We start from the raw sequence: 22,723 nt of genomic DNA, 5'->3' as shown, positions 1-22,723 counted from the left end.
ACACAGAATCTGAAACAGGCTCCAGGCTCTGAGCTGTCAGCACAGAGCCCGACGCAGGGCTCAAACCCACAAACAGTGAGATCACGACCTGAGCCAAAGTTGGCCGCCCAACTGAGCAACCCAGTCGCCCCTAAAATTTGCTTTCCTATTGGGAGACGTTCTGGAGTTACAGACTAATTCTGTAAAGGCCATTGTCTATATGGCTTTTGGATTTTATGTGATATATACACATATTACATATTATATACACACTTCTGCAGGCAACACTGTACGGGAAAGTCACTCTAAAACTCCTAAATTGATATTTTAAGATAACAAGAAAAAGTTAAATTAGAGCCAGACCTTATGCCAAAAATAAAGGTAACTTTCTGATGGATGGCAGATTTAAAAACTGAACAGGTTATAGAAAAACAACTTGTGTATGCGATCTATAAATTCTTTTTTGAAAAAATGATGGCTCTCTCAGATAAAAGAGAAAACTTATTTCTCACAGTCATGTGGTTAAATGTCAGAAAAGAAGCAATAGAATAGGGGGAAATAGCAATACAGTGTGATTCTGAGTAATATTCAAACAATAATAATTTGGTGACCTTTTTCTGGGTTTCACAGATACATGGTAAAGTTAAACACATTTTAGCAGCTAGATAATTTTCTCTTCTCTGAATACATGTTTGTGTTATTAAAATTACAGACTGTATATAATCTTCTGAAATCGTCTACTTAAATCTAAACTTTCAAATGATTATTATGTATGTATTGTGGTTATTATGCCTAGGGGTATTATAAACACACCTACTCTGTGAAACCCTATAAAGCTTATGTGCCTTTGTAAGTTGCTGACACGGCACTAGTTGAATCTCACATAGCACAAATAAGTATATTCAGTTATTGATGGTAGCAAGTTGAACACAAACTACATTGATGTTCATTCTTTGTTTTACTATAGTCACTGTTCAGTTATACTGGTAGAAAGTAACATGGCTTCAGGAATACAATTTTTTTTTTAATGTTTATTTTTGAGAGAGACAGAGTGCAAGCGGGGGAGGGGCAGAGAGAGAGAGAGAGACACAGAATCCAAAGCAGGCTCCAGACTCTGAGCTGTCGGCACAGAGCCTGACGTGGGACTCAAACTCACGAACCTTGAGATCATGACCTAAGCCGAAGTTGGACGCTCAACCAACTGAGCCACCCAGGCGCCCCAGGAATACAATTATTAAGTGCTACCGTAATGTATTGGGTTTGCTACTGCAAAATTAATCATAAGTCTCTTTCCACTATATTTTATCTGGACAGACAATGGGTCATCTCTCAATTTTTTTTTCAGTACATCTAAAAGTTATAGTTATTTCTTAAAATGTATTCATTTTGAGGCACACCTGAGTGGGTCAGTCGGTTGAGCATCTGACTTCAGCTCCTGTTATGATCTTGGGGTTCATGAGTTCGAGCCCTGCATCAGGCCCACTGCTGTCAGCTCAGAGCCTGCTTCAGTTCCTCTGGCGCCCCTCTCTCTTACTGCCCCTTCCCTGCTCACACTCGCTATCTTTCTCTCTCTCTTTCAAAAATGAATAAACATATTTAAAAAGTTTTTAAAAATGTAGTCATTTTGAAATGAAGAATGTAATCTGATCCCCCCTTTTCTTTTAAACTGGAAGCAGAAGGGGGAAAATGTACAAGAACCTTATAGTAACACTGCTTCCTTTCCATTAAATTGGCGCAGTACTTCCCAAAGACCTTATTTGGGTTCAGTGAGACAAATGACCTCTTAAGATCAGAACACTGGAAACCTGATTATCTTAATCTCTGGCAATATTTTTTCAAAGTTGCTGTTTTAATCATACATATTTTCCTTTAAGTCAGCAAAGTAGTACTTAATGCATGTTTAACATCTGCTGTATCCAAGGACTGTACACTGTGCCGGGTGCCATTTCTAAACTGCACTAGCAGAGACTTTCAGAATCATTATTTAGAAACCCTAGAGTGTCAGAAGATGTGACTTCTTAAAACAGTTGTTCTCAGCCTGCCTTTCTGCTGTCACATCCCTGAGAGAAAGGGGGTAATTGAACAGTGGCTTACTCTGAGGATAACAAAGGCTGAGAGTACGGAAGAAGCGTGTATGCTTTACCCCACCTCCAGCCGATTACGAAGCCTGCGTTTGACCACACGCCTACCTATCCCATGCACACACACATCAGGAGTTACAAAGAAGTGTTGTCTTTCTCCAGCGGTACTTGTATAAAACCTTTTTGTGACACTTCTTTTGAAAGGTAGTTCTAGCAGTTGAAGGACCTGTTGAGGAACATGATCTCATTGGGTGAATGTTACTGTATGTTTGGGGGAAAGCCTGTATTGCCCATCTTGATACTTACTTGGTTTATGATACCTTATTTCCAGAAAACTTTGGTTCATTTCCCCAAAAGCCAAATTACACTTAATTTATAAAGACTGGCTCCCAGGGAAATCTAGACAAGAGTCAGCTGTAAGCTCTGAAGGCCGACTCAAGGAGAAGGGTTTACTCTTGTCAAGAGAGTCTTCAGTTCAGACACAGGGAATGAAACACCTGGGATTTAAAAGTTCTGCTATATGTGAAAACAAAAATCCACATTTCCATGTATTTGTGCCTCAGGTATGTAGGTGGTTATGTGATTTCTTTTTTGTTACTGTTGATGTTTCATTTTGTATTGGTCGAAAAAATAAGCACGTGATCGCTTTTTTGAAGTATAGTCAGTGTCCCTCAGTGACCATCTGATTGTCGTCTCTCATTTGTTTGCCTCTGCAGGTGAAGGTTGCTATCCTTAAATACATAGAAACTCTGGCCAAGCAGATGGATCCAGGAGATTTTATAAATTCCAGTGAAACTCGCCTGGCAGTGTCTCGGGTCATCACTTGGACAACAGAACCGAAAAGTTCTGATGTTCGGAAGGTATGGTGTAAGGTTTAGAAGGTACATTAGAAAAGCCAGTCAGTCATTTTGGATTGCCAGCAAAGGGGATTCCTATTTCTAAACATTACCAGTTAGTACTGATTTATTTACTTGGTGATATGAAGACTTTTTTTTTTTTAAATCTTCTCTCTTAAGTGACTTAAAATTTTATCCAGTTGCTAGGAGTATAAAACAACTGTCATTGCCACCGTCCTCCCAACCTCTAATCTTATAACCATTCAAAGTACAGTTGACCCTTTTTAGTATCCAAAATATGTAAAGAACTTACATAACTCAACATCTAAAAGCAAATAATCCAGTTTTCAAAATGGGCAGAAGACATGCACAGACATTTCTCCAAAGAAGATATCCAGATGGCCAATAAACACATGGAAAGATGCTCAACATCACTCGTCATCAGGGAAATGCAAATCTAAACCACACTGAGTTGTCACTGGACGTCTGTCAGAAGGGCTAAAATCAAAAACACAGGAGACAACAAGTGTTGGCGAGGATGTGGAGGAAAAGGAACCCTCTTGCACTGTTGGTGGGAATGCAAATTGCTGCAGCCACTGTGGAAAACAGTATGGAGGCTCCTCAAATAATTAAAAATAGAACAACTACCCTATGACCTAGGAATTGCACTTTAGGTATTTACCCAAAAAATATAAGAACACTAAATAAAAGGAATACATTTACCCCTGTGTTTGTATCAGCATTATTTAAAATAGCCAAATTTTGGAAGCAGCCCAGTGCCTGCTGATTGATGAATGGATAAAGAAGAGGTGACATATACATATACAATGGCATAATATTCAGTCATAAAAAAGAATGAAATCTTGCCATTTGCAACATGGATAGAGCTAGAAAGTATGATGCTTCACAAAATAAGTCAGAGAAAGACAAATACTATATGATCTCACTCCTATGGAATTTAAGAAACAAAACAAAGGGCAGAAAGACAAACCAAGAAACATTCTTTTTTTTTTAAATTATTTTTTAATGTTTATTTTTGAGATAGAATGAGAGAGCATGTGAGCCGGGGAGGGCCGGGAGAGAGGGAGGGACACAGAATCTGAAGCAGGCTGCAGGCTCTGAGCTGTCAGCACAGATCCTGACGCAGGGCTCGAACCCATGGTGAAGTCAGATGCTAAACCAACTGAGCCACCCAGGCGTCCCAGACAGACTCTTAACTACAGAGAATAAAGTAAGTGAGAGGGACTGGGGTACAGAAGGGTGATCAAAGAGTACACTTATCATGATCAAAAAAATAAAATGAATTAAAGAAACAAAATATAGTGCACCCTTGAACAACACAGATTTGAACTGTGCTGGTCCACTTACATGCAGATTTTTTTTTTTACAGTGTAGTTCTATAAATGTATTCTTCTCTTAGGATTTTCTTAATAACATCTTTTCTCTAGCTTACTTTAAGATACAGTATATAATACATGTAATGAACATATAACAATCAGCTGTTTATATTATAAGAAGGGTTCTTCTGGTCAACAGTCGGCTGTTAGTAGTTAAGTTTTGGGGGAGTCAATATATTAAAAAATGCAGAGTTGACTGCACAGGGTTGGTGTCCCTAACCCTTGCATTGTTCAAGGGTCAACTGTAGTCCAGCTCTTTTCCCTTGCATGTACCAATGTATTTCAGGTAAGAATTTATAGTGTTTTAAAAAAAAAAAAGAATTTACAGTGTTTCATGATTTACTCATTTTAGGCATTATTTATTGATCTGTTTGTAAATCTACCCACATGTAGCTTTCTATCTACCTTTGTACATAAGAACTTAGCTTCACCTATACCATTCCCACATCTTTTCATGTATCTTTCCGCACAATTTTCATAATACTTATGAATCAGTTGTTGGTAATCAGTAGAAAGGATTCACTCCTATACCAAGTGGTTTGTTGCCTCCTCCTATAAGAGGAGTTTTGTCCTGGTGTAAATAACTTGCCTTGTTTTTCATTTGCCTCTGTTTTTTTTTTTTTTTAATGTGTTACTATCTGTTCATATTTTCATCATCTCTGTAACAAACCTATGGCTAACGTTTTCCATATGCTCAGAAACGTGAGTTATTTATTCCCTTCTTAGACCTTTTGTTCCTCTCACCATCTTCCTGAGACTTCTCTTCACCCCGTTCATTTCTTGCATCCTATATGTAGCGCTGTTTACTTTCTTCCTTTGTGAATCATTTTCTTCAATATTTACTACAAAGAAGAGCATGGAATATACATTTTCTGACCTGTAATTCTAACAGTGAACACTTCACCCAACAGACGCAGAATACACACTCTTCTCAAGTATACATGGAACATTCTCCAGGTTAAGACCATGTGCTGTGTGATGAAACCAACCTCAGTAGCTTTCTTAAAAGGATGAAAATAATACAAAGAATGTTCTTTCAACACAATGGAATGAAATTTGAAATTAGTAACAGAAGTTTGGAGGGCTCATAAATACGTGGAAATTAACCTGTTCCTAAAATCACCAGTGGATCAAAGAAGAAATCAAAAGGGAAATTAGAAAATACAGTGAGGTGAATGAAAATGAAGGCATGATGTACCAGAACTTACAGGATGCAGCTATAGCAGTGCTTAGAGGGAAATTTATAACTGTTAATTTATGTACTCTTATACTGTTATAATATAATACTGTTAATTTATATACCTGTTAATGCCTATAAAAAAAGAAAGATCTTAAATTAGAAACTGTAACTGCTACCTTATGACATGAGAAAAAGAACAAACTAACCCTAAAGTAAACAGAAAGACACAATCAAGATTAAAGCACAAATTAATAAAATAGAAAAACAATAATGAAGCTGAAAGCTGGTTTTTTTGAAAGATCAACAAAATTGGCAAAATTTAACTAGATTGGCCAAGAAAAGTCAAAAAACAAATAAATTTTAAAAATTACTAGAATTCTAAAATTACTAGAATCAGAAATGAAAGGATAGTAAAGTGATTGACTTTGTAATCAAAAAAGAACCCACAGACAGAAGCCTAGGCTCAAATGGCTTCACTGGTGAATTCCAGCTAACATTAATACCAGATCTTTAGAAACTCTTTCAAAAAACAGAAGAAAGAACACTTTCCAACTCATTCTGTGAAGGCTGTTTTACCTTGATACCAAAACCACACACACACACACACACACACACACACAAGTCTGCAGGCCAGTATCTCTTACAAATATGGATGTGTTTAATCCTCCACAAAATATTAGCAAACTAAATCCTGCAACATAGAATTATACACCATGAACAAGTAAATGGGATTTAACCCAGGAATGCAGGGTTAAATTAACATCTGAAAGTATGTTAATGTAATACACCATATCAGTCAAAAGGAAAAACACATGCGATCATATCAGTATTTGAAAAGGCATCTGGTGGTGCCTCTGGATGACTCAGTTGGTGGAGCATGTGACTCTCCATCTAAGGGGTGAAAGTTCAAGCCTCGTGTTGGGTGTAGAGATTACTTAAAAATAAATCTGGGAAAAAAAAAAGACATCTGGGAAAATCTTAACATCCTTTCATGACTTAACCCCCCTCCCCCCCCCAAAAAAAAAGCAAAGCAAAACACAAAACAAAACAAAAAAAACCCTGGCAATAGACGGGAACTTTCTCAACCCAATAGAGAGTACCTGAAAATATCCACAGCTAAAATCATATTTAATGATAAAAGACTGGATGCTTCCTCCTTAAAATTAGGAGCAAGACAGGATGTGTGCTCTTACCATTTCTATTCAACATATACTATATGATTCAGTATGTACCATGCACTGTTCTCTGGTCTAATTGTGCAGTACCATTATATCTACAAATATGTACAATTAGCAATTTCTATTTCTGTTCTACTGGGGGTTCTAGTCATGACAGGAAAAAATAAGAAATGAAAGGCATCCATTGCAAATGACTTATCAGATAAAGAGTTAGTATCCAAAACCTATAAAGAACTTATCAAACTCAACAACCCCCCCAAAAAGAATTACCCAGTGAAGAAATGGGGCGAAGACATGAAAAGACATTTTTCCAAAGAAGACTCAGATGGCTAATAGACAAATGAAAAGATACTCAACATCAGGGAAATCGAAACCAAAACCACAATGAGATATCACCTCATGCCTGTCAGAACAGCTAAAATTAACAACTCAGGAAACAACAGATATTGGCAAGGATGCACAGAAAAGGGAACCCTATTGCATTGTTGGTAGGAATGCAAACTGGTACAGCTACTCTGGAAAACAGTATGGAGGTTCCTCCAAAAATTAAAGATATACCACCCTATGACCTAGCAGTTGCATTACTAGGAATTTATCCAAAGGATACAAAAATGCTGATTTGGAGCACCTGAGTGGCTCAGTCAGTTAAGCGTCCAACTTCAGCTCAGGTCATGATCTTGCAGCTCATGGGTTTGAGCCCTGTGTCAGGCTCTGTGTGATAGCTCAGAGCCTGGAGCTTGCTTCAGGTTCTCTGTCTCCCTGTCTCTCTTCCCCTTCCCTGGTCATGCTCTGTCTCTCACTGTCTCTCTCAAAAATAAACATTTAAAAAAAAATAAAATGCTCGGGGCGCCTGGGTGGCTTAATCGGTTAAGCGTCCAACTTTCGCTTAGGTCATGATCTCGCGGTTCTTGGGTTCAAGCCCCGCATCGGGCTCTGTGGTGACTGCCAGCTCAGAGCCTGAAGCCTGTTTCAGTCTGTGGCTCCCTCTCTCTCTGACCCTCCCCTGCTCACACTGTCTCTCTCTCTCTCCTAGAAATAAATAAAACATTAAAAATAAAAATAAAAATAAATAAATAAAATGCTGATTCAAAGGGGCATCACAGTGTTTATAGCAGCACTGTCAACAATAGCCAAATTACAGAAAGAGCCCAAATGTCCATTGACTGATGAATGGATAAAGAAAAAAATGTATATACATACATATATATATATACACACATACACATACATATACACAATGGAGTATTACTTAGCGGTGAAAAAGAATGAAGTCTTGCCATTTGCAACAATGTGGTTGGAACTAGAGGATATTATGCTAAGCGAAGTAAGTCAGAGAAAGACATCAATGATTTCACTCATCAGTGGAATTTGAGAAACTTAACAGATGATCATAGGGGAAAGGAGGGGAAAATAAGATAAAAACAGAGAGGGAGGCAGACCATAAGAGACTCTTAAATACAGAGAACAAACTGAGGGTTGTGAGAGTAGAGGTGGGAGAGGGTGGGCTAAGAGGGAGACAGGCATTAAGGAGGGCATTCTTCCAGATGAGCCCTGGCTGTCATGTGAAAGGTGAATCACTGGGTTCTACTCCTGAAGCCAAGATTACCCTGTATGTTATCTAAATTGAATTTAAAGTAAAGTAAGTAAATAAATAGTATCCAGATTGGAAAGGAAGAAGTAAAACTGTTTCCATTTGCAAATGATATGATTATATGTAGAGAAACTCCTAAGGAATCACTAAAAACTATTAAAACTAATAAGTTCAGGGTCATAGGATACAAAATTACTATACAGAAATCAGTTATAGTTTAAACCCTTAAAATGAGTAATCCAAAAATTAAGAAATCCCTTTCATTTACAACAGCAGCAAAAAGATTAAAATCTGTAGGAATAAATTTAACAAAAGAAGTGCAAAATTTATGGTAGAAACTACAAAACAGTTTTGAAAGAAATTACAGATTTAAATAAACCAAAAAGCATTCCGTGTTTATGGATGAGAAGACTTTATGTTGTTAGAATGACAATACTACCCAGAGTGATCTACAGGTGAAAAGTAATCCCTGTCAAAGTCTCAGAAACATGTAGAAATTTACAAGCTCTTTCCAAAATTCGTATGGACTTGTCAGAGACCCATAATAGCCAAAGAAATCTTGAAAAAGAACAAAGTAGGGGCACTTCACACTTCCTGACTTTACAACCTAGTATAGGCAGGCGTACTTCAGAAAACTGCCAACTTCGTTTCAGACCACTGCAAAAAAGCCAAGTCACATGATTATTTTCAGTTTCCAGTGTATATAAAAGTTATCTTTGCACTATGCTGTGGCCTATTGAGTGTGCAAAAGCATTGTCTAAAAAAAATACATACCTTAATTTTAAAATACTGCTAAAAATGGCTGATTATCAACTGAGATTTCAAAGTTGTAATCTTCTGGCAAATGGAGGGGCTTGTCTCAGTGTTTACTAATTAGGGTGGTGGTTATTGAAGTGGTAGCTGTGGCAGTTTCTTAAAATAAGGCAGAAATGGTGGGAAACAGTTTAGAGATTCCTCAGACAACAGTAGGAATACCATATGATTCAATAATTCCACTACTGGTTATTACCCAGAGAAAGTGAAAATGCTAACTTGAAAAGGCATTTGCACCCCTGTGTTTATTGCAGCATTATTTCCATAATTATGCCAAGATACAGAAGCAACTTAAGTGATAGGTCAATGGATAAAGAAGATACGGTATTCATATACAATGCACTATTACTAGCCATTAAAAAAGAAGGATGAAATCTTACCATTTGCAACAACATGGATGGACCTAAAGGGTATTATGCTAAGTGAAATAAGTCAGATTGAGAAAGACAAATAGCTTGTGATTTCACTTATGTGGAATCTCTAGGATAAAGCAAACGAATATACTAAACCCAGAATCAGACCTGCATGTATAGAGAACAAACTGAGGGTTATCCGAGGGAAACCCTCAGTGGGGGGATGGGACAAAGGGGTGAAGGAAAATGGAAAAATACTGTCTCCCAGTTACAGAATGACTAAGTCACAGTTATAAGAGGCACCGCGTAAGGAATATAATCAGTGGTGTCGTAATAGCATTAATTCAAAATAAATAAAAATAAAAATCCTTAGGAATTCATTTTTAAAAAACAAGACGATGAAGTTTCCCATATCAACCCACTCTTCTTTTTCCAAACAATTTCTCTGTAGCATGAGGTGGTGTCTGACAGCATTTTACCCACAGAATTTCTTTCAAAACTGGAGTCCATCCTCTCAAACCCTGCTGCTCCTTTATCAACTAGGTTTATGTCATATTCTAAATCCTTTGTTATTTCAACAGTTTTCACAGCATGTTCACCAGGAATAGATTTCATCTCAAAAAGCCACTTTTCTTGTCCATCAGTAAGAAGCAACTCCTCATCTCTTCCACCTTTGTCATGAGGTTACAGCAATTCAGTCACATCTTCCGGTCCCCTTCTCATTGCAGTTCTCTTCCTGTTGCCACCACATCTGCAGTTACGTCCCCCGCTCGAGTCTAGAGTCCCTCAAAGTCATCCTTGAGGATTGGAATCGACTTCTTCCGAATTCCTGTTAATGTTGATGTTTTGACCTCTTCCCATGAATCACAAATGTTCTTAATGGCGTCTAAAATGGTGAATCCTTTCCAGAAGATTTCAGTTTACTTTGCCCAGATCCATCAGAAGAATCACTATGCCAGCAGTAGCCTTACAAAAAAAAATTTTTTTTGAGAGAGTGAGCATGAGTGGGAAGGGGCAGAGAGAGGGAAAGAGAGATTCTCAAGCAGGCTCCGTGCTGCCAGCATGGAGCCCATTGTGGGACTCTGACTAATGAACCATAAGATCATGATATGAGCTGAAGTCAGAGTCGGACATTTAACTGACTGAGCCACCACCCAGGTGCCCTCAAAATATATTTCTTAAGTAATAAGACTTCAAGGTCAAAATTACTTCATGGAGCACCTGGGTGGCTCAGTCAGTTAAATGTCTAATTCTTGATTTTGGCTCAGGTCATGATCTGACGGTTCATGAGTTCAAGCCCCACATTGGGCTCACTGCTATCACCACAGAGCCTGCCTCAGATCCTATGTCCCCCTCTCTCTCTGCCCCTCCCCTGCTTGCTCTCTCTCTTAAAAGTAAGTAAACATTAAAGAAAAATATTTTTTAAGAATTACTCCCATTATCCATGGTCTGTAGTATGGATATCGTGTTAGCAGGCATGAAAACAACATTAACCTCCCTTCACATCTCCACTGGAGATCGTGAGTGAGCAGTGCATTGTCACGATCAGTAATATTTTGAAAGGAATCTTTTTTTCTTCAGCAGTAATTCTCAGCAATGGCTTAAAATATCCAGGAAATCATATTGTAAATAGAGGTGCTCTCACCCAGGCTTTCCATTTACAGAGCACAAGGAGAGTCGATTTAGCATAATTCTTAAAGGTCTTAGAATTTTCTCAATGATGTGAGCACTGCCTTCAACTTAAAGTCACCAGTTGCCTTCGCTCCTAATAAGAGAGTCACCCTGTCCTTTGAAGCCAGGCTTTGACTTCTCCTCTCTAGACGTGAGACTCCTAGACAGCATCTCCTTCCTAATAGAAGGCTATTCCGTCTACACTGGCAATCTGTTGTTTAGTAGAGCTACCTGCAGGAATCACCCTCACTAGATCCGCTGAGTAACCTGGAACTTCTGTGGCCCCTTGCACTTTTTATGTCACGGAGATGCTCCCTTCCTTAAACTTCATGAACCAACTTTCGGCTTCAAACTTTTATGGCTTCCTCACCAAGCTCAGCCTCCACAGAATGGAGGAGAGTTAGAGCCCTGTTCTAAGTGCTGTGTTGTGCTCTAAGTGAATGTTGTGGCTGTTTTGAACTCCTATCCAGACCACTAAAAATTTGTCCCCATACCAGCAGTACAGCTGTTTTTTTTTTTCCTTATCATTCATGTATTCATTGGAGTAGCAATTTTTAAATTCCTTCAAAAACCTTTCCTTTGCAGTCACAGGTTGGCTGTTTGTCACAAGAGGCCGAGCTTTTGGCCTGTCCTGGCTTTTGACTTGCCTTCCTCACTAAGCGTAGTCATTTCTAGCTTTTGATTTAATATGAGAGATGTGTAACTCTTTCTTTCACTTCAACACTTAGAGGCCACTGTAGAGCTATTAATTGGCCTCATTCCACTGTGACTGTGTCGGGGAGACCTGAGGAGAGGAAGAGAGACGGGAACTGCTGCTCATTGGAATAGTCAGAACTTGCGTACTTACCTTTGCTGATTACCTTCGCTATCTATAGGGACACAATTTGTGGTTCCCCAAAACAGTGACAGTAGTAACATAAGAGACCGAGATCACTGATCACCATAACAGACGTCGCAATGGAAAAGTTTGAAATGTTGCAAGGATTATCAAGATGTGATAGAGACACAAGATGAAAATGCTATTTGAAAAAGTGTGTTAAGAGGCGTCTGGGTGGCTCAGTCAGTTGAATAGCCAACTCTTGATTTCAGCTCAGGTCATCATCTCAGGGTTGTCAGACTGAGCTCCACGTCAGGCTTCACACTGAGCATTAAACCTGCTTAAGATTCTCTCTCTACTCTGTCCCTCTCCCCTGTTCTCTCTCTCTCTCTCTCTCAAATTAAAAAAAAAAAACATGTACCAATAGACTCGTTCAACCCAGAGGGTTTCACAGAAATCCAAAAAGAGCTTATCAAACTCAGCACCCTACAAAACAAATAATCCAATTAAAAAATGGGCAGAAGAGATAAACAGGCATTTCTCCAAAGAAAACCTACAGATGGTCAACAGATACATGAAAAGATGCTCAAGATCACTTATCGTCAAGGAAATGGAAATCAAAACTACGATGAGTTACCACTTCACATCTGCTAAAATGTGAATGGCTAAAATCAAAAACACAGCAACCAAGTGTTGGTGAGGATTTGGAGAAAAGGAACAAGGAACCTTTTTGCGTGGTTGATGGGAATGCAAATTGGTGCAGCCACTGTGGAAGACAGTATAGAGGTTCTTCAAAAATGGACCTACCAAATGATCCAGTAATCATACTACTGGGTATTTACCCAAAAAAATACAAGAACACTAATTCAAAGGGATACATATCCCCCTATGTTTATAGCAGTATTATTATAATAGCCAAATTATGAAAGCAACCTAAGTATCCATCAACAGATGAATATATATACATAGTCGAATATTATTCAGCCATAAAAAAGAATGAAATCTGCCATTCGCAATGACACGGATAGAGCTAGAGAGTATAATGCTTTGCAGAATAAGTCAGAGAAACAAATTACCCATATGATTTCACTCGTATGTGGAATTTAAGAAACAAAACAAGTGGGGCACTGAGGTGGCTCAGTCAGTGAAGCATCCAACTCTTAGTTTCGGCTCAGGTCATGATCTCACAGTTTGTGAGCTCGAGCCCTATTTCGCACTGTCAGTGTGGAGCCTGCTTGGTATTTGCTCTGTCTCCCTCTTTCCTGCCCCACGCCCCCTCCCCCCAGCCTACACAGTGCCTCTGTCTGCCTGTCTTTCTCTCTCAAATAAACTTAAAAAAGAAAAAGAAACGAAATGAAACGAAACAAGCAAAGGAAAAAAAAAGAGAAACCAAGAAACAGACTTAACTATAGAGAAGAAACGGAAGGTTACCAGAGGGGAGGTTGGTGGGGAGAGCAGTAAAATAGGTAATGGAGCACACTTCTTTTTTTTTTTTTTTTTTTTAATGTTTTACTTATTTCTAGGAGAGAGAGAGAGACAGCGCGAGCAGGGGAGGGTTGGAGAGAGAGGGAGTCACAGACTGAAACAGGCTCCAGGCTCTGAGCTGGCAGTCAGCACAGAGCCCGACGTGGGGCTCGAACCCACGAACCGCGAGATCATGACCTAAGCAAAAGTCGGCCACTTAACCGACTAAGCCACCCAGGCGCCCCGGTAATGGAGCACACTTCTGATGAACACAGGGTGATGTGTGGAGTTGCTGACTTACTGTATTATACACCTGAAACTGAGAGCACTGTTATGTTAACTAACAGGAATTAAAAACTTTACAAAGGGGGAGGGGGTTGCCTGGCTGGCTCAGTCGGAGCAGTGTGCAACTCTTGATCTAAGGGTTGTGAGTTTAAGCCCCACATTGGGCGTAGAGATTACTTAAAAATAGAATCTTTAAAAGGAAAGAAATGGAATGCAGTACTCTAGTGAAGACATGGTTTACACTGTGAAGTAAGTAAATGAATTAACTAATTAATGAAAATGTATCTGGGGCCGCCATGGTGTCTCAGTTAAGCTTCGACTCTTGATCTCGGCTCAGTCATGATCTGAGTTCATGAGATCGCCCCATGTTAGGCTCTGCACTTGACAGCATGGAGCCTGCTTGGGACTCTCTTTTCCCTCTCTCTGCCTTTCCCCCACCCCTCAAAATAAACATTTTTTGAAAATGTGATACTAAAATGTAAACTAACAAAAATGGACTTTATCAAAATATACTCACAAACTATTGCATTTTAAATCATGCAACTTAAACCCATATGATGTAATGCAGAAATAGAGAAACAGGTTGTTAGAACATAAAGGAGGGTCAAAGACACTTAGGTTTAAACAGGAGGTTAACTCATGATAAGGGTGTCACTTCAAGTCACGAGGAAAGAATACACTAATCAGCAAGTGATTTTGGAACAGTTGGGTTCTCTGTCTCTGGGAGAAAAGAAAGCCGAATCATACACCAAAATAAACCCTAGATGGAGGAAAGTATACCTTAACAATCACTAATTCATTTGCTCAAATAAACTTGAGGTAGGTTTGATATTTTTCAAAAAAAGAGGATCATAACATTTTGTTTCAAAATACAAATAGTTTCATTTAAGCACTATTAAGATGTTAGAGTGCATTAACACACAATATATATTTTGTTGCTTTTAGAAAAATGGGCTTATGTTACAGCTGTTGTTTTATTCTGTTTTTCCTTTGGCGGCGTATAGTGGTCCTCTCCCGATTTGTTCATGTCCAGAGCTCCATCGTCTTTCAAGGCTGTGTCGTGTAGTGTGCCATTGCACCAACAAAACATAATCTAACCGTTGCACTAGTGTTGTGTATTCAGAGGTTAGAAACGTGGAGCACTTGGGTTTTCAAAGAATGGGACCTGAAAACATCCAGAGCAATATGTGCACATCTTCCTCTGAGTCATGATTATGAAGTAGATGGGTCTCTTTCTCCACTCATTAAGTTTCTCTGAACTCTGAATTTCAGAGTTTGGCTTTCAACAACTCAGCTGGTTACTTTAAAGGAAGAAAGTAAATTTATAAGTTGTCTTAAGTGATCTAAGTAAGCTTTGTTTTGTTCCCATTTCCACCAAAATATTAGATTAGGTTTTCACTTATATAAAATTGAAAAGTAAAGTATTACATTGCTCCAGATGAGCTTTGTACAGCTTAGGGATATCCAAGTGTCCCCTGCTATCTAAGAGCAGAGTGTTCCATGGAACCTTTCATACACCAACTTGGCGTAAAGCAAAGAAGCAATACCACTAGTTTACATGGAAGAACTTTTGAGAGTTTCTTTTCAGTCTTTTCCAATACCTTAGGATGCGTCTTGCTAACAGACGCGCAACATAAATCGAGATGAAGCACGGATGCTTGCTTACATACCCAGCTCAGCAACGCCACAGCGCCACGGTGGCTTAACGCTGAGGTGCTGATGGTAGTTCCTAGGGAAGGAGCTTGGTGATACCATGCCCAGTGCTTGGAGTGCTTGCTGTAATGGCTCACTGCAAAACAAGTGTGGAATGCTATTTTTGCGTTGTGACTTTATTTATAAAAGTGAAGGTCTTTGTTTTACTTTTGGTTAGGGAAAGCAGGCACTGTTGTAGGTCTTTCATAAAAGGGAAGTGATAATAATGGGAACTTTTGAAAGGTGTGGGATACCTGTACTTAGGTATGTCCATGCATCTTCTTGTAATTATTTACTCGGAAAACTGAGGTAGTATATATTGGTAGAATAATCAGGGAAACTCTTGGGGCACTTGGGTGGCTCACTCGGTTAAGCATTCTACTCTTGACTTCAGTTCAGGTCATGGTCTCACAGTTTGTGAGATCAAACCCTGTATCAGGCTCTACGATGACGATGCAGAGCATGCTTGACGTTCTCCCTCTCTCTCTGCCCCTCCCTCCCCTCAAAATAAATATAAATATATTTTTTTAATAAATATATTTTTTAACTTAAAAATAATAACCCTGGAGATTTGTTAACTTTTGCCATTGATTGCTAGATTGTATTTTTGACAGTTTTTATATTCCCTTCTTACCTTCAAAAAAAATAAATGATGGGGCACCTGGGTGGCGCAGTTGGTCAAGTGTCTGACTCTTGATAACGGCTCATGGGTCCTGATCTCTCAGTCATGGGATTGAGCCCCATGTCAGGCACTGTGCTGACAGTGCAGAGCCTGCTTGGGGTTCTCTCTCTGCTTTTCTCTCCCCCCCTTCCCCACTCATGCATGCTTGCTCACTCACTTGCTCTCTCTCAAATAAATATCTTTTTATTCTCCCAGCAACAAAATTTTAAAGTATGTAAGGACAACTTCTTTTTCTGTGGGAAAGATTGTGCTATTGAACAGTAATGTTGAGTGAAGAAAACTGTCTCCTTTGAGACAAAATACACTCACCTGCTTCTTATATGTGTTTGTTTTACAGGCAGCACAGTCCGTGCTGATTTCCTTATTTGAACTCAATACCCCAGAGTTTACAATGTTATTAGGAGCTTTACCAAAAACTTTTCAGGATGGTGCTACCAAGCTTCTTCATAATCACCTTCGAAACACTGGCAATGGAACCCAGGTACCTTTCAGTTCTTTTGGCTGTCGTGTGACGTGATGGTTGGTTTCACTGTAATTGCTTGCTTTTACATGAAGTAAACTTTCGACCCTAGTATATTATGTTTGCATCTGTACTGGGCAGTATTTCCTAAGCAGAATTAAATATTGTCCTGGGAAGAATACGGTCCTGAGGCTTGTCACGTTTATATCATTATTTGGCGTGCATTAGGTGGGTGGTGAATGGAGGCCAGGATATGAACAGGAAAGCAGAACGTGAGCAGCTCTGCAGGCTGTTAGACTTAGGTAACTAGTCCTTGTGGGACGGCCAGAAGGGATGACTTGATTAACAGATAAGATCCGAAGAAGGTGTGTTCAGAAACCTGTTCACAGGTTTGTGTGTCCATAGTTGCTTGAATATGCAAAGTTCTGTCTGGGGAAAGTAAGGTCTGAATAAATGAAACATTATAGTGCTTTATATGCCTTCGATGGCAAGGATCATTTATATAGTATGTCTATAGAGTTGAACTTCGGTTTTTTAAAAGGACAGACCTTTTATCATGGATAAAGGAGAAACGAAATGCACTTATAGCAGGCTTAAGGTAAAGTCTGAGGGTTAAAAATAATCAGAATAATTTCTTAGGACTCAGGCTGGTCATCTTTTTGAAAGGAGAAGGAATCGTTTAATTATATCTTAACAGGCAGGCAAATTAATAACAGTGAATGTTACTTCTTTGGTATGTTTGCAAAAATCATTTGTAAAACAGACTCAAAGAGGAATAAAATTTAAGTATTAGTAATGGTTGGAGGAAGGAAATTGGCTCAGACTGGGAAGCTAATTTATTATTTTTTTTAATGTTTGTTTATTTTGCGAGAGCATGAGCAGAGCAGGGCAGAGAGAGAGGGAGAGAGAAAATCCCAAGCAGGCTCCGTGCTGCCGGTGCAGAGTTTGATGTGGGGCTCAGTCTCACAAACCATGAGATCATGACCTGAGCCAAAATCAAGAGTTGGATGCTTTGCTGACTGAGCCACCCAGGCGCCCCAAATGGGAAACTAATTTAAAATTGTTAGTTTGGGGGCACCTGGGTGACTCAGTAAAGTTAAGTGTCTCCCTCTTTTTTTTTTCTTTCCTCATAACATTTATTTATTTGTAAAAGACAGAATGCGAGGAGGGGAGGGGCAGAGAGAGAGGTAGACACAGAATCTGAAGCAGCCTCCAGGCTCTACGCTGTCAGCACAGAGCCTGACACAGAGCTCAAACTCACGGACTGCAAGACCGTGACCTGAGGTGAAGTCGGGCGCTTAACTGACTGATCCACCCAAGCACCCCAAGTATCTGACTCTTGATTTCAGCTCACGTCATGATCTCATGGTTCATGGGATTAAGTCCCACATTGGGCTCTCTGCTGACCGCGCAGAGCCTGCTTAGGATTCTATCTCTCTCTGTCTCTCTCTCTGTCCCTCCCACGCTCACATGTGCGCGCACTCACTCCCTCAAAATAAATAGACTTAAGAAACAAATTGTTATTTTGGGATCCTGTTGAATCTTTGAGGAGGAAGATGTTGATAATATTTGCGAGAAGGAAGTGGGTAAGGAAAACAAGACTACAGAGTTAGATTTCCAAATAGGGAGAAAGGTTTTCCCCACAGAAAGCAGAGATAAGGACATGAATATTTAAAATACTGACCTGCAGGGGCGCCTGGGTGGCTCAGTCGGTTAAGCGGCCGACTTCACCTCAGGTCATGATCTCACAGTTCATGGGTTCGAGCCCCACGTCAGGCTCTGTGCTGACAGCTCAGAGCCTGGAGCCTGTTTCAGATTCTGTGTCTCCTTCTCTCTCTCTGACCCTCCCCTGCTCACGCTGTCTCTCTCAGAAATAAATAAAAAACATTAAAAAATAAACTAAAATACTGACCTGCAAATACGGCTCTTTCGTACTGTTCAACTTCTCGATTGCATGTCTTCATTAAGAGCCTTTTAGTTGAGCTTACGTGTCCTATGTTAATATTTCTTGACCTCCCCCCCCCTCAGGGTTCCATGGGGAGTCCTTTGACAAGACCGACACCACGTTCACCAGCCAACTGGTCCAGTCCTCTTACTTCTCCCACCAATACATCCCAGAATACTTTATCTCCAAGGTAACAGAAGGGTTCTTCTCCATCCTGGTTTGTGTTTGCAGATTCCCATTCCTAGACAACAGACATGAATATAATTCCAGTTGATTCCCACTTGCCTTCAAAGGTCTTGACACGTAAAAACTTAGCAGATTCAAAAAAAGTTTTAGGTTTATTCCGTAACTAACCCTGCACATGAAAATAATGCATAAGATATCAGATTTTTTTTGTAAGTGAAAAGAAAACTTACTTTTGTACATTACTGCTTAATGCATTAAATGGCATAGTTATGTTTCTCAGGTATGCTTATAGACAAAAGCATAAAAATAGTGAAGAACCGGGAAAGGCTAATATAAAATGACATTATGACTGTGTCTTAGGAAAAAATGTGACTGTGAGATTGGGCCTTAATACAAAATTTAAGCTGTGTAAAATTTTCACACCCTTGTGAGGCTCAAGCACAGGCTATATTTCAGATGTTCTTCACTCATTAATGGACTAATACTTTTTTTTCCCTTTTCCTAGCTTTTAAAAAATAGTTTGCATAGGAGTCTATTTTTATTAATGTAGTTATTAACTCTATTGGCCATGTGTCATAGCGTGTTTCATCGTATTCACTACATTCATAGAATACTTCAGCATCTAAGGAAGAAAAGTACATTGCAGACTTAACATCTAGCCCATTTATTCCTCATGACACATATGTGACGATTAGATGGCTAAATTCCAGCTTCAGTTGAGTATTAGAGTTTGATTATAGAATTCTATTATAAACACATAGGCTCAGTATTAAAGCGTCTCTGCCTTCGTATAAATCTGTGTAAAATACATTTATCTTCTATTCAAGTTATGCCATTATTGTAAACGAATGTCAGGAGTTAGCAAACTTTCTGTAAAGGGCCATAAGGTAAATACTTTAGGCCTTGTTCCCTCCGCTCAGTTCTGCTGTTGCTGTGTAAACGTAGCCACAGAGAACAGCCGAATAAGTAAGTGTTGCTGGTACCGATACAGTTTTATTTATGGACACTGAAATCAGAATTTCATGTCATTTTCAGGTGTCATGAATTTCTATTTTGACTCTTCTCTCAACTGTTTAAAAAAGTAAACATTTTTAGATCTCAGGGGTCATGCTTTGCTGACCTCTGGTTAATCAGAACCTTTCTGTAGGTGCAGACAAACCGGTTGTTAAGGGCTGTGCATTCACAGTGCTTGTAAGCTGCCCTCGGTGGGTGAACAAGGGCACATGTACCTTATAGTTGTCGGGTTTGGTTCGGTTTTGCTAATTATGCTTTGGGGAATATACGTTCTCCTCCTGTCGTTATAAATATCCTATAATATCAAATGTGTATTGTGTTTTAAAACTACACGCAAATGACAGTTAGTTGTCTTTTTCATAGTGCATTTGATTATGACACAGAAAATATGAACTCTGAAGATATTTATAGCTCTCTCAGAGGGGTCACTGAAGCAATTCAGAATTTCAGCTTCCGCAGTCAGGAGGACATGAACGAGCCATTGAAAAGGGACTCCAAAAAGGAAGATGGTGATTCTGTGAGTATCTGAATACCCTTACACTGCAGGCTTTTTCAATAAGAGGCTTCCGTTGGAGATTTCTTTTGTTGACTTTGCTTCCTGTCGTTTTCAGGTGTAACTTTTTAGGGGTCACTCTACAAGTGTTCCCTGAGCATCTACCACGTGTCGGCCCTGTGCCGGCCTTATACGCACAAGGCACAGTCACTGCCCCCAAGTTCCATGTACATTTTCAGATAGAGAGGAGTACTATTGACTGTTAGGTTAGAAGATAAAATGAATGTATTTTTTTAATGTTGGTTTATTTTGAGAGTTCACAAACACGGGCAAGCCGAAGAATAGCAGAGAGAGGAGGAGAGAGAGAATCCCAAGCAGGCTCCATGCTGTTGGTACAGAGCCCAGCATGTGGATAGATCTCAAATCATGAGATCACGACCTGAGCCGAAATCAGGAGTTGGACACTCAACCAACTGAGTCACCCAGGCGCCCCAAAGTGAATCTCTTTGAAATTAATTGGTCAGGGAAGACCTCTCTTAGTAGGTGACGTACAAGACCTAGGAGAGGAGAATTCCGTAAAAGAAGTGGCATCGAGACGCGAACAGGGCGTGCGCAGCTGGGAACCAAGAGAGAGGCGGTGGCGTTGGATTGGATGGAGGAGTCGGGCGGGGCGTGGGCCATGTCATATGGGTCTCTTAAGACTAAACGGGTGCAGATTTTTCGTTTCCCCTTAGTGCAGCAGTAGGGGTTTGCATCATCACTTTGTGTGGCTCCAGTTAAGAGTGTTAGGGCCTGTTTTTCTGACCTGCGTGATCACTGCTCGGTCTGTTCATACAGAGAGCAGTTGTTTGGGGTGAGGGAAAGGAACAGAAAGAGCAGTTGTTTCTTACACGGCCGCTGCATAGACTTTTCTCAAAACAAGCTGCCCCACCATTTCCCATGGAGTCTGCAGTGTCTCAGCGTTTGCAGAATCGTCCAGCGCGCCGCTGAAGGGGCCTCCTCTGCCTCCTGACCACTTTGCCGCTGTGGTTCTTCCCCCACGCCTGTCTGGCAGGTGGGCCAGAGCCAACTCTCCACTCCTCTTTGAGGTTCCCCACCCCAGAAGCAGTAGCGGTTTAGTTAGAATCACTGCTTGGGACTTTGTTCCCTCAGAGAAAGCAGGTACAGCGTGGGGCGCTCCAGCAGGCTTCCGGCAGGAGTGACTTCACACCCCAGCCCCTGGCCGACGTTAACTAGTCCCGTTGTATTATCACTTCTGACCCTCAGTGTTTCCATGAGGAAAGTGAGCCAATTGCTGTGTACCTTGAGAGTTGTTGTGGCCCTAATAAATTATATGGCTCTATCCAGCCCAGGCCTCTCTCTGGAGCTCATACTCCTACATCCAGCTTCCTGTTGAACTTCTAATCTCCTCCCGAAGCTGCTCCTTTCCGTTGCAGCTGATAGCACTAGTCACTTAGCCAAAAACCTTGGACCAAAGGCATCTAACTGGCCTCCTTGATTCTGCCTTTGACCTCTTGTCATCTGCACACCTCCACTTACAACTCTATGGAAGGCTCCAGAATACAAGCCAATCTACACAATCGGCTTTTTCCCTGTTAACTTTTCTGGTCTCATCTCCTACTACTTTCCTCCACTCCAGCCACACTGGCTTCCTTGCTGTTCCTTGAACTTCCTAGGCATGCTCTTGCCTCAGGGCCTTTGTCTTGGCCATTCCCTGTGTCTTAAACACCCTTCCTGGCTGATCTCCTTCAAGTCTGTGTTCGCATGGCTTACCCCGACCCCCCTAGCTAATCTGCACTTGCCTCCCTCCACCCCACCGCTCACAGTCCCTTTAATACTGCAACGCCGCCCACACACTGATCCCTTCGCACCACACTATCTACTCAGTTGTTACATGTGGTGACGTCTGTCCCCCAACTAGAATGTAAACTCCGAGAAGGTGGACAGCCTTCTCTTTTGTCCATTAGTATCTCCCCCCTGCCAAGAATGAAGCCTGGCAAACAGTAGGTACACAGTGACTATTTGAAGAATATTTGTAAAGCACCTGAGTGACGGCTTAGCAGTAGTTGCTTTGAGTAGACGGTGGTGATGGTGATGCTGGTGGGCGTGACGAGTGGCACACTAGCATTTGTAGCGGGGTCAGCACCGGCGTTCTGTGTAAGTATGCTAATGTGTTCAGGCTCCAGCAGGCATCCTTGCAAAAGTTACAGTCTTTGAGGCCTTTTGAAAAATGTTTTGATTCTTCTTTTAAATTGATTTTTATTTTTATTTTTTTTTAATGTTTATTTAGTTTTGAGAGAGAGAGAGACAGAGCATGAGCATAAAGGGACAGAGAGAGGGAGACACAGAATCCGAAGCAGGCTCCAGGCTCTGAGCTGTCAGCACAGAGCCCAACGCGGGGCTCAAACACACGGACCGTGAAATCATGACCTGAGCCGAAGTGGGACACTCAACCAACCGAGCCACCCAGACAGTCCCCCACCCTTTGTTTTTGAGAGAGAGAGAGAGAGAGAGAGAGTGCACGTGCAAGAAAGAGAGCAGGGAAGAGGAAGGGGAGAGAGAGAATCCTAAGCAGCTGCATGCCCAGCATGGAGCCTGATGCAGGG

The 22,723-nt window shown here is 40.5% G+C and overlaps 1 protein-coding gene across 24 annotated transcripts in view; it reads left to right on the top strand.

Annotated features, from left to right (window-relative positions):
• The window catches only part of CLASP2 (cytoplasmic linker associated protein 2), a 180,867-nt gene that overhangs the window by 140,121 nt on the left and 18,023 nt on the right, over positions 1 to 22,723 (top strand). For all 24 annotated transcript variants that reach the window (XM_039253708.1, XM_039253706.1, XM_039253705.1 and 21 more), the window contains 4 exons: positions 2,777 to 2,920; positions 16,357 to 16,500; positions 18,508 to 18,614; positions 19,988 to 20,141. In XM_039253708.1, the coding sequence (XP_039109639.1) occupies positions 2,777 to 2,920; positions 16,357 to 16,500; positions 18,508 to 18,614; positions 19,988 to 20,141 (549 nt within the window). The remainder of the gene's footprint in view (positions 1 to 2,776; positions 2,921 to 16,356; positions 16,501 to 18,507; positions 18,615 to 19,987; positions 20,142 to 22,723) is intronic.

The sequence above is a fragment of the Hyaena hyaena genome, unplaced genomic scaffold (assembly GCF_003009895.1).
Source record: "Hyaena hyaena isolate Hyena2069 unplaced genomic scaffold, ASM300989v1 scaffold_459, whole genome shotgun sequence".
Lineage (NCBI taxonomy): Eukaryota > Metazoa > Chordata > Mammalia > Carnivora > Hyaenidae > Hyaena > Hyaena hyaena.
This window is presented reverse-complemented; position numbering and strand designations above follow the sequence as displayed.